The 12,788-nt window shown below is 32.7% G+C and overlaps 1 protein-coding gene across 1 annotated transcript in view; it reads right to left on the minus strand.

The window, feature by feature from the left end:
* LOC140435706 (uncharacterized) overlaps window positions 1-12,788 on the minus strand; it is a 34,622-nt gene extending 21,834 nt beyond the window's left edge. Inside the window, exons 1-3 of the mRNA XM_072524426.1 lie at window positions 12,638-12,788; window positions 5,931-6,380; window positions 1,734-2,076 (exon numbers count right to left, since the gene is read on the minus strand). Coding sequence (XP_072380527.1) covers window positions 1,734-2,076; window positions 5,931-6,380; window positions 12,638-12,692 — 848 coding nt within the window. The 5' untranslated portion in view covers window positions 12,693-12,788. The remainder of the gene's footprint in view (window positions 1-1,733; window positions 2,077-5,930; window positions 6,381-12,637) is intronic.

A 12,788-nucleotide genomic window follows, 5' to 3' on the forward strand; every position in this document is an offset into this window, starting at 1 on the left:
ACTCTGGCCAATAAAGAATGGGGTGCGGATCGCCAAACACTTTTAATGTTATACAGAACATTAATCAGATCAAAATTAGATTATGGATCTACTGTGTACTCTACAGCCACTAAGACACTGCTAAAAAACTTGACAGTCTTCACAACCTATCTTTACGTATAATATCTGGAGCTTTTCGCACAACACCAATCGAAAGTATTTATTGTGAAGTTGGTGAACCGTCCTTAGAAGACAGAAGACTTTATCTAAGTGTAGCATACGCCTCAAAAATCAGGTCTAACCCAAAAAACCCTACTATTCACAATTGTTTTACAGAAAAATTCCCAAATCTCTTCATAAATAAGCCAAGAACTGCCAAACCTTTCTACACAGGGATTAGAAGCTATTTAAATCAATTAAACTACACGTTCCCAGAATGCTCTTCCTCCCAATCGTCCTCAATTCCTCCATGGCAAATAAAGAACCCTCAGTGCCTAACCCGCCTCATTTCTTTCGACAAACATTCAACAAACCCACAGTTAATCAAATCTGCGTTCAACGATATGCTTCACAACTACAAGGATTATACACATATATACACAGACGCATCTAAATCAAATGAAGGTACTGGTGCTGCAGTCATAACTCCAAAATCGACAAATAATTATAAACTCCCTTCAGAGTACTCCATTTACTCTGCTGAACACTACTAAGTTCCGTACAGTCAATCCAATATGTCTATCCAAGTAATCCTTTAGTCATCAAGATAAAAGAAGAACTCCACACCGCTCAACTGAATGGAAAAAACATTATATTATTCTGGATACCATCCCATATTGGAATCCCAGGAAATGAACAGGCAGACAATGCTGCAAAAGAAGCTGCAAGTAGTGATAGTGCGGAGTGTACTAAAACATTTACGAGTGCGAACGTGAAAGCGGCGGTTAAATATAAAGTGCGATATATGTGGGAAGAAAAGTGGAAAGTGTCATCGGCCAAGCTACGCGATGTTAAAAAATCGATAAAACCCTGGCCCACATTACCAACAAGTCGGAGAGACCAGGTAATATTAACGCGACTCCGACTGGGTCATACGCGATTAACTAATAGCTACGTCTTCTCCAACAAACAAGAACCAAGATGTGACAACTGTGATGAAAAATTAACAACCAAACATATATTAGAGAAATGTCCAGCACTAACGCCAAAGCGCATGTTGTACAATACACCAAACAAACTTAGTGATATTTTAGGTCTACAGTACAATATTTCAAACATAAAAAGTTTCTTAAGCTCAATTAACGTTTTAAATGCTATCCAAACTAACATTATAAATGTAATACAAAATATTTTTTACTATGATTGTTTCGCTAATAGCCAATTTGGCTGATGCGATTTTGTTAATAAAAAAAAAACCAACCACAAAAAGAAACAACCAACACAAAAGAATACCAGACAACGATCGAAAAATACATTACTTGAAAAGGCACCCTACCGAAATAGCTGTAGTTTTACAGCTGTAGAGTTTTATTGTTAGATACTCTGGATTAACGTAAACTATTCGACGCAAACAAGAAAAAAATAAACTTATAATAAGCACAAAAGGTAAAATTCTATAAATTTAAATGTTATTTTCAACGTTTTGTCTTTCGTGGCTTACATACTTTTTCTCTGTTCACGTATTATCATTCTTTTCAGTTTAGTTGGGTATTTATTAAAACATTTGTAGAAACTGCCAATAATAGTTCACTTACTTTCTGTCCAATTGATATTCACCCATATACGAAGCTTTATTGCAAAATCCACGAAAGAATAAAAAGCTAACAAGGCAATTGTTTGCTATAAAATTTCCCGTTAATAAGGACTCAGCGTAATAGTCAATGGCGATTAAATGTGAACATGATTGAACGATACCAATGTCACATTCTGCTATCTGCACCCATCCACCATTGACATAGTAATCGGCATGCCCAGTTGCTACACTGTACCCATAAACAAGTGCATTCGTATGAATAATCTCTACAAATTGACCACTAGATTTGGATATTGGATTTAATGATAGTGCACCAGTCAACAAGATTGATGTTGGATCCAAACCTAAAAATAAAAAAGATCACAAATAGCTAGTAAACTCAAAAAAAAACTGCAAAATCTATTGAGATGTTATAGTCTGTTGTTAATGAGTGTTTGAGAACAATATAGAACAATTTAATCTGTTTAAAAATGGCTGCATTTCCATAAATTGTTTTATTGATGCTCCATGTTCTGGTTAATGTATGTAGTGCACTGTATACATTGACGGATTTAAGGGAAGCGATGTGGGCGAGCAATCCCCCTCTCAAATCAATTGATTTCATTTTTTTTAACAGCTCAATTTGTATTAGAAACTTTGAAAAAAAAAAACTTAAGATGTTAATTATGGAGTAGGTTTAACTACAGACGACTACTATGCTTTCTGTAACTTTTGGTGCAGTAATTACCATCAAAAATTAAGCTATTAATGCTGTTTATTCATTATGTCATATTTTAAATCTTTCAATTAGTAATTGAAACGTTGAAAGAACTAATTTCTTTGTTAAAGCTTTGTCAAAACGCAACGCAATTCTTAAAAATATGATGATCAGCTTAGTGGCTTGTGCGAGATGAGAAGTTGAACGCCATAACAGAGTTCTTCAATTTCGAAAATCTCTGTCAAAAATTCACAAACGCCATATTATTATCTTGGTGGAGTGACCTATAGACTGCTGCAAAGGGAAAGGTATTAAAATCTGGTACATCTTAAACCGACTTTCTTGTGACGACTATGTGCTTATCAGTAGTAGTTTCTTGCACTTTGCTATTCGTTTTTGTTTAATCCAAAATTGATTAAAAATATGCTTAATGATGTTTTCAAGATTTTTAATCTAAAGTGAGAAAAAAATGTAATGAAATGTTTTTAAGTTTATATGATGAAATTTGTGGCATTGCGGATGAATCGGTATCGAAATAAAACTTAATCGATTAGCACAAAAATAGCGAAATCGAGCAAATTATCCATGTGAAAATCCTCAAGACTGTCTTGGACCATCTTATATACATTCCGATAATTGATAACATTATCAAAGATTTAAAATTTCGCTTTCCTGAAGAAACATTAAATTTATACGGTTTCTAAGTGGATAAAATATGAGCCCTTGTTACCAAGCTCCAGGTGACTCGGTATGCTAGTGTCTTCCAAAAATTTTCGTACACATCTGGACGATAAGAATAGTATAGCTATCTGCATGTTATAAAGATCATTTAAATCCAGTTTTTTATGTTTTCTTGGTTGTTTAGAATGACCTTAATGGTAGAGAGAATAGTAGGTAATGTCTGGGTACTTTCCATTCTCCATTTGAATTTCCAGATCTGTGTACTTGGCGATCTTTTCATTGTGTTTAACACACTGATTATTGTTATTAGATCACATTAACTCTAAGGGAAAAATTATATTATTAATAATAAAATGAATTATAAAAAAATTTATTTATTATTATGATTATCTAGAAATGTAGCCAATCGGACCCCTCTTAGCTACGCTAGATCCACCGCTGACTGTATGCATAGCTTTATATGTATTAACTGTTGTGAAATGTCTTATCTTCTTTTTCTTTTGGTGCCTATTTGTTTCGAATATTGGCGATCATTCTGGTTATAACTATATTATTTTAGATTAGTTGTTGTTGTTAAGAACCATTTCTTCAGGTTTTTTAACCATGATATTCTTCTTCGTACAATTCCTCGCTTTTCGAATACTTTGTCTTGAAGGATTATTTTAAGCAATCTGTATTTGGTGCCGTTTCTCATTATGTGTCCGGGATATTCTAACTTTCTCCTTTTAACCGTATACATCACTTCTCTTTCTTTCCCCGTTCTTCGTAGTACAGTCTCGTTGGTTATCTTGTCCGTCCATGATATCCTTATGATTCTTCTGTATCCATGGATGAGTGGATGTAGTATAATATCGAGAAGATATAACGTCGTAGAGCCTTACTTTTATCTCCAGATATTAAATACCTTATATATGCTGCCAAAACACAAAATCGAAATTTCATATTATTAGTATTGAGATTAAGCTCTAATAATGGTAATATTATAGCAACCGGTCGGTGGTTTTATTGATATCATAAGAATCGTAAAAAATATCAAAAATTGCGCAATGTTTATTTATTTAACTATTATTATTAACGCGTAACTGACATTTCAAATCGCCGGTCGCTTCAAGCGTTATTTCTTAGAGAACGGTTCATTTTACAGAAAAGTATTAATTAACATTTTTGTTTAAAATTATCTCAGGTATATTTCATGTTTAAAATATTTTTTTCTACGATGTACAGATTCTTGGTAAATTTATAGTTTATGTTTTCCTCAGGAAAAGAAAACATAAATCTGAAGAAAGCCACATGATACGATCTAATTACTGGACAATTACTAAAAAACCTGCCTCGCAAAGCCATAGTAAAATTGACCAACCTAATTAATCCTGCTTTTAGATTAAGATATGTCGTCCCAAATTTATGGAAAATAGCTATGGTAATAATGATACCAAAACCAGGGAAATCACCAACAGAAGTCTCTTCTTACAGACCAATATCACTCTAACCAGTGATGTAAAAGCTTTTCGAAAAACTCTTGCTAAAAAGAATGAAACTGATAATAGAAGAGAAAAAAGTGATTCCAAACCACCAATTTGGCTTTAGAAATAAACACTTTACTATTGATCAAGTACATAAAATTACCGACATAATTGAGAAATCGTTAGAGGAACAGAAAATCTGCTCTACAATATTTTTAGAAGTAGCTAAGGCATTCGATAAAGTATGGCATGAAGGTTTACTGTATAAACTGAAATCCTTTATGCCAAGACAATATTCAGAAATTTTACAGTCATACATATCTGATAGATACTTCAAAATCAAACAAGAAGACGTTTACACAGATTTAAAAGAAATTAAAGCAGGAGTCCCTCAAGGAAGTGTATTAGGTCCGGTCATCTACCTGTTATACACATGCGACATACCTGAACTAGAAAATGATGCTATAGCCACCTTTGCAGATGATACTGCTATTCTAGCAGTAGGTGATACCAGTGAAGAAGCAGCAGAAAAATTACAGTTGTCAACAGATAAAATCCACAAGGGGACAAAAAATGGAAAATCAAATTAAACGAGTCTAAATCAAATCACGTTAATTTTACAAACAAAAAAATCCAAAATATTCCAATTACAATAAATGATGCCCAAATAGCGCACGCATCTACTGCAAAATACTTGGGTATCACACTTGATGCAAAGCTTCGCTGGAAAACCCATATCAAAAAGAAAAGGGAGGAACTAGGTATCCGTTACAAGAAAATGTATTGGCTGATGGAAAGAAATTCAGTTTTGTCCACACATAATAAACAACTGATATATGTACAAGCAAATACTGAGACCAGTATGGATGTATGGTTGCAAACTCTGGGGCTGTGCTAATAAAAGTAATATCAAACGAACAAAACCATTTGAGTTAGTGTAAAGTGTAATTAGTGTAAAAGCAGAGCATATTGCTGTGTTGTGAATTTGCATGTTAGGTATTAGTGCATAGTTGTTCGATAAAATAAGAGGACGCCATAGGGTAAGCTCTTAGAATGCATCCTTTAGTAAATTAAGACAGATAAAAATTCATAATTAGTCAGCTTTGACCATTTTCCAATGATATAAACAAAGTAGATGTTTAATATATAAAAAAATGTTTTCCCCCTGTGAGGGTGGGTTTTAAGGGTCAACCCGGGGGTAGGAGTGTCAAACTTTTTCTGCATCTTTTGTAGGGTCTCAAAGTTGACGTATTCGGTAAAATTTAACTTGTTTTAGAGGTTTAGTGACATTTTCGTCTCTGACGACTAGACTAGGGTATAAGTCTAAAGAAATAAATAAATTTATGTGTATAGTTACCCACTACTTGGTGAAGTCTTCCTCCTAAATAAGTACCAGCAATTCCAGCCACATGGGCACCCAACGAATGACCGCAGAGTGTAGTTTTATTAAAATCAAGACCTCCAGTTTTAGCAAATTTCTCCATCAAATCTCCCAAAAACTTGCCCACCTTTCTAGTCTGTAGAATAGAAATAAAATAAAATGTTTTATTCGATGCCGATGACCAGTCCAATACAAAAAAATTAACATCGTATTTTTTTAACAAGGCGTTTTTAACTTTTTGAACGGTTTTGTTCGACGTGTAGTAGTCATTCCAACCATGAACGTAGAAAAAAGTATCCTTTTGTGGAGAAAAGCTAGTTCGAGCTACATCAGAAGAGTTGGAAATGTCCGTCTGAATACCTTTTGAAGGATTAGCTTGGTTGTAGAAGTAATGCTTTAGATCTGATTCACTAATGGAAGATGATCCTGTAAAATAATTGCAAATTTAAATAATATAAATTATTAGTGCAAATAGCAAATAAATAGTCTAGTTTAAATTCGAGACCTATCACCTTTTTTTAATGTTGTATCATAATTTACCATTCGTATTATAACAGGACACGAAGGCATCTGTTATTAAGTCTTGGCATGCCTTTCACTCTTTTGGAAATCTTATCTTTCAGATTGAATCCTAGAGTTATCTGTTTGGGTTATTACCCACATTTCACATCCAGTGTAGGTGTGACCATTGTCCTAGCTTGCACCAAACCATTGATCAAATTTTATTATTGTATTCCTCCCGTTCCTTGCCGTTCCTTTTCTTGTTCATCGAATTGTTCCGCAGATATACTGAGATCTGTCATTTTTGTGATATGTGTCTTTCACATTTACTTTTCATAAGAAATAATAAATTGCTGTTAAAAATATATACATAATATGTATTATTTTTCATTGCATCAGAAACTATAAATAATGTAACTTGTATAGTAAACAAAACATTATAATAGCAGCAACAATTTTTGTATTTATCAATAGTCATGTTTTAAACAATTTTAACAGCTAATACAGTTATGTGTATCTATCTTTCGGCAGACTTCAGTAAATGGATGTTTGTATCTGAAATAATTGATCATGACCGAACTTGAGTATATTTTATACGCAAAAATAAGTGTAAAATAGTCACCATTGAGCAATAAGTAGACAAATTTATTATTTTGATTACTACTCATATACGATGTAGATACTAGATAGGTACAGCTACGGCCATTGAATAGTTTACACCCTGACATATCTATTAACCGATTTTTTGAATTTTTACCTTGTTTAAAAGCATATTTTACCTACAAGAATGGTACAAGTGACGGTAATTACCAGTAGCGGACCAAAAATAGGTTGATTATAATTAAAAAATGAAAATAAAATAAATCTATTTTACAAAACGTAACAAAACGGAAATTATAGAAAATTTTTTTTTTAACTAAAATAAATTATTGTGTTTTTAATAACGAAAATAAGAAATTCTGGCATAAAATATCTATTTTATTTTAAATCTACTTTATATTAAATAATGACAAACACTAACATAACTAATATTTCGTGGAAGCGACATTATTGTCAATCCATCTTTAAAATCTTCTTTTTATGGATAGCACTAATGTCCTCATGTTATATTCAATAAGCTCTTCTCATGCATGTTCAATTGCTTCCGATGCTTCTAATTCTATTCTGTAGCCTAAAGTTTCTTTTATTTAAATCATGAATGTGTTGCTTGTGTGAGTCCATTTCAAAAGGTAAAAGAAATAATAAATTAGACTTACTCACAATCAATTTAATTTAACTATCCAGACGACCGGTTTCGCTTTCTACAATATGCAAAGCATCTTCAGGTCTCGATACAAAGTTAAATAAATGATGCCGGTACTCTATTAATTGATGGTTGAAAGAACATGGTTCAAACTATCCTGTATTGTTGATTGGAGAACTTAAGTCTGCTATTGTAATTGTTTGGCAGTAAACGGGGAAGTTCTTGAGGAGACAGATTTTATCCAATGAAGTAGAGATAGGTGTAATGTAATTGTTTGTTTGATGAAAGTAATGTTCTATACCATTAAGTTATTTAAAAGTTATTTATATTTATTCTAAAGATATATTTATGAAATGTGTGTTATTTATTGAGATTTTTATTTTTGAAGGTGAGAGTTGTGAGACAATGAATGAGAATAGATGTACAAATTGTGTGGGTGTGCAATTCTATCAACTTGTAATTATCAAATTTCTTTGATAAAGTTCTTTTGTAATATGTGGCAAATGGTTGTAAAGTCCAATATTTAAAGTTAAAAAATTAAAATTGAGGACACTTTAAGACACACAGAAAACACACAGAAAACACTTAAAAAAGGGGGGGACGAAACAGACATTAAATTTAAAAAGGGGGAAGATTTAAAAAGCACTTAAAAGCACTACATCTCTTACTTGGAGACAATAAGTTTTTGAGAGACAAAATGAGAGACATAATGAGCTTTTAAGTGCTTTTTAAATCCTCCCCCTTTTTAAATTTAATATCTGTTTCGTCCCCCCCTTTTATAAGTGTTTTCTGTGTTTTCTGTGTGTCTTAAAGTGTCTCCAATTTTAACTTTTATTTTAACTTTAAATATTGGACTTTACAACCATTTGCCACATATTACAAAAGAACTTTATCAAAGAAATTTGATAATTACAAGTTGATAGAATTGCACACCCACACAATTTGTACATCTATTCTCATTCATTGTCTTACAACTCTCACCTTCAAAAATAAAAATCTTAATAAATAACACACATTTCATAAATATATCTCTAGAATAAATATAAATAACTTTTAAATAACTCAATGGTATAGAACATTACTTTCATCAAACAAACAATTACATTACACCTATCTCTACTTCATTGGATAAAATCTGTCTCCTCAAGAACTTCCCCGTTTACTGTCAAACAATTACAATAGCAGACTTGAGTTCTCCAGTTAACAATACAGGATAGTTTGAACCATGTTCTTTCAACCATCAATTAATAGAGTACCGGCATCATTTATTTAACTTTGTATCGAGACCTGAAGATGCTTTGCATATTGTAGAAAGCGAAACCGGTCGTCTGGATAGTTAAATTAAATTGATTGTGAGTAAATCTAATTTATTATTTCTTTTACCTTTTCTTTTATTTATTTATTTTTTGTCAACTCCGCCTACATATTTTCGCTCGGGTTAATGTCTGGCCTCCAGGAAGGCCACGCAAAAACATTAACATGGGTTTTTTCCAATCTAATTTTTGCCGATATAGCAACAATATGTTCTGAAAAATATCCTGTTATTTTTCTTTTATATGAGAACAAAATCCCTGACCTTTAGCCCTTATGCCCATATGTTAACTAAGAATCCTCCACTATTTCTTAAATGATGAGTATACCGTTCATCAAACCTATCATTTCTCGGCTTAAAAACTCCTTAATTTGACCAGTGCTATATGTCCGTTCTTACGATGTGCTGTAAAAAGATAACATTCGTGTACAATAAATTTTACAAAGGGAAAGTAAATAAATTATTGTACATACTTTAAATTCGGTTTCGGATTCTTGCGAATCTTCTTCCGTATACTAGTCAATGTAGTTCATAGTTCAAAATTTTATTGAAAAGAGACGTGTAGCAGTTTGGGGCTGGAGCTATGGTGGATTCGTATCTGCGCTGTAATAAGCAAGTCCTAAAAACGTTTTTCACTGTGCTATAGTAGTTTCACCAGTAATAAATTGGAAATTGTATGATTCTGCGTATACGGAACGATTCATAGGTCTTCAAAATGTAACAGACAATTACAAGGGATATGAAGATGCAGACGTCAGCAAAAAGGCGCATCTATTAAAAGATAAAATGTTTTACCTCATTCATGGATATGCAGACGACAACATATACTTACAACAGTCAATGGCTTTGGTAAAAGCTTTGTCAGAAACTGGAACACTTCCGGCAACAGATCTATCCAGATGAAAGCCACAACTTAGGTGTCAAACGACATCTTTATGACAGCATGGGCAACTTTTTGGAAGACTGTTTTCGAAAGCAAGTACCTCCTGACCTAAGTTCAAAGCGAGTTTAAGGAACTATGTTGACTAGTATACGGAGGAAGATTAGCAAGAATCTTCAGCCAGATAGAAATGCAGCAAACCGAATTTAAAGTACAATAATTTATTTACTTTTCCGTTGTAAAATTTATTGTACACGAATGTAATCTTTTTACAGCACATCAAGTAAAGTTAGAATTATTTACGGCATACTTTCCCACTGATGTTCTATTAAATATATCAGATTCATTGCTATATGATTAAAATACATTTTCATCGGAAAATGCAAGGTTAGATCAACGTTGTCTTCACGGTTTATAAATTCTCTCAAAACGTAACTCGTCTTCTCTTGTGATCCTCAGTAAAAAAGGTTTTCTTGCATCTGCACAAATTATCAATTCACTTGCTTTAATCCTTCTACGTACAGTGCAAATGCTTGCCAGAAACGCTGTGTCTTCGCTAGCTTTTTGAGGTATGGCAGAAGGAGCTTCTCCCAAATAATCTACTAAACACCTCAATTTATTGCCCTGTAGATTTTCTGCGCTCTTGAACGACTGAACGACTGTGAACGACGAATGTTCAAATCTGTAGCAACTTGCCTTAGTGACGAACCTTTGCGTACCATTTAACTAGGCATTTTGGAAGCATTTAATAGCTTTTTATTTTATTTTTCAATACGAGCCAAATTTTTGATAAGCACTTTGACATTTAGCAAATCCATACGATGCAGCGATTTTACAGTATCAAAATGTAAAAATGAAGGTGTCAACTATTTAGTGACTACACATCAAGAAGTAATAGCTTTATTGAAATCAAGCTAAGTACATCTGTTCATACCAGTTCTCTTAAACATGAAAGAAGAACTTAAGGAAAACCAAATAATTGTTAATTTTTTCAGTTACAATCTATTGGAAATATTTTATGGTGTCATTTAAATTTTGTTTCCATTGAACCACATATGTACTTTTAAAAAGGGGTATAAGTAGAATATCTCGTAAATGTTTTTAGAAAAATTGTATTAATACAAACGAGTTATCAAAAATAAATTGGTATTAGATGAAAAATTAACTTTAAATTTACGTCGAAGAACTAAAGTAACTGACATCATGGAAAAAATAGCGACATTGAGCAATTGGCAATGGGTAGCACATGTAGCAAGACAAGACACCAACAGATGGTCCCATAAAGTGACATTCTGGAGACCTCGAGAAACAAAAAGAAGCGTGAGAAGATCCAAAATGAGATGGATAGACGATATAACAGCTGTAGCTAGAAAACAGTGAATGAAAATTGCAAAAGATAGGAAAGCGTGGAAGAAATTGGAGAAAGCTGAAGAAGAAGAGGTCTGGATGGACATGACATTCTGATAATAGTGGGTTTGTACTGTAATCAGACAGTTGACATTAGAATTAAAGGTCACACGTCCGAAAAAGTATTAATCCGAAAAATAAACAAGCAGAGTTGCTTATTAAGGGGAAGAAGAAGAAGAAGAAGATATAAGCGAATAGGCCATTGGCCTAAATTTTAAGAAAAGCGCGGTCATTGCAATAAACCAGGATGCCTAGGCGTGCCAAAAGTAATATGTGAAAAATGTAATTTGTGCTTTACGCCTTATTCTAATTGCTTTGTGGACTTTCATAAAAATTAACTTTTTTTCCCATTGTAACCTCAGAGTCTTAAGCCCCATTAAAACAAAGGAAATAAAGAATTAAAAAAAAACTTTAAAAATGTTTTAATTTGATCCTACCCCCTGGAAGTATATAACAGTAAACATTTTTTTGCAGAAAAAAAAAATTGGGCAGTAGTACAGGGTTAATATATTTACAATTATCTTAAATTTACAACGCAAAAGAATTACAAAAGTCTAGACCTGAATATCTCCACTCCAACAAACGCTCAGAAGGTATTAAATAGATATATCGTAAATAAACATCGGAGATTATCTAACTGCCAAACTTTTAAAAAACATAAAAAATAAAAGAGCCAATGGACCAGAAGAAATCCTTTGTGAACTTTGGAAGAATGCAACACCAACGCTTGTTAATATGCTGACAGAACTTTTTAATAAATACCTAAATGGAGATAATATAACTGAAAGCAAAAAAGCCGGATGAATTACAGCCCTCCATGAAAAATGGGTTAAGGGAGACGGCAAAAACTATAGCTGCATTTTCGTTACCAGCACTGTCAGTAGATTGTATCGAAAATTTATGAAAATCCTAGTCGAAAACTAATATGGACCATTTAAGCTAAAACAGCAAGCAAGAGTTTGAGTTAAACGATCTTGCATCGACCACATCTACACTTTAACCCAACTAATTAAAAAAATAATGCCTAGGATAGACAAACTTATCTTTTATTTGTGGCTTTGACAAAAGCTAATGACACAGTACCCCTATGTAGATTACGGTAAGTACTGGAAAGCTCATCTATTGATATCTCACTTGTAAAAACCATGCGATGATTCTACAACGATCTTTGATCAAAAATAAAGATCACCAACCACTTCTCCGAGAATTTTATGGTAAATAAGGGACCAAGCCAAGGCTGTATAAGATAAGGCTAATTTGTAGTTTATATAAACATATTAAGATCTAGCAGTAATGTTTTAATATTTTAAACCAAAAACTTTGATTAAAAGTGTACTTACGCGAAGCCATTAATAAAAATCCTATAACAGTAACAAATATTTGAACTTGACTCATTTCTTTCAGTTCACCTTATAGTAAACGAATGGAATAAAGTTACAGTATTTAAATTTAAAGTAAATTAAATTCGTTTCACCTTTACGTTTCTTTATT

The sequence above is a fragment of the Diabrotica undecimpunctata genome, chromosome 3 (assembly GCF_040954645.1).
Source record: "Diabrotica undecimpunctata isolate CICGRU chromosome 3, icDiaUnde3, whole genome shotgun sequence".
NCBI lineage: Eukaryota > Metazoa > Arthropoda > Insecta > Coleoptera > Chrysomelidae > Diabrotica > Diabrotica undecimpunctata.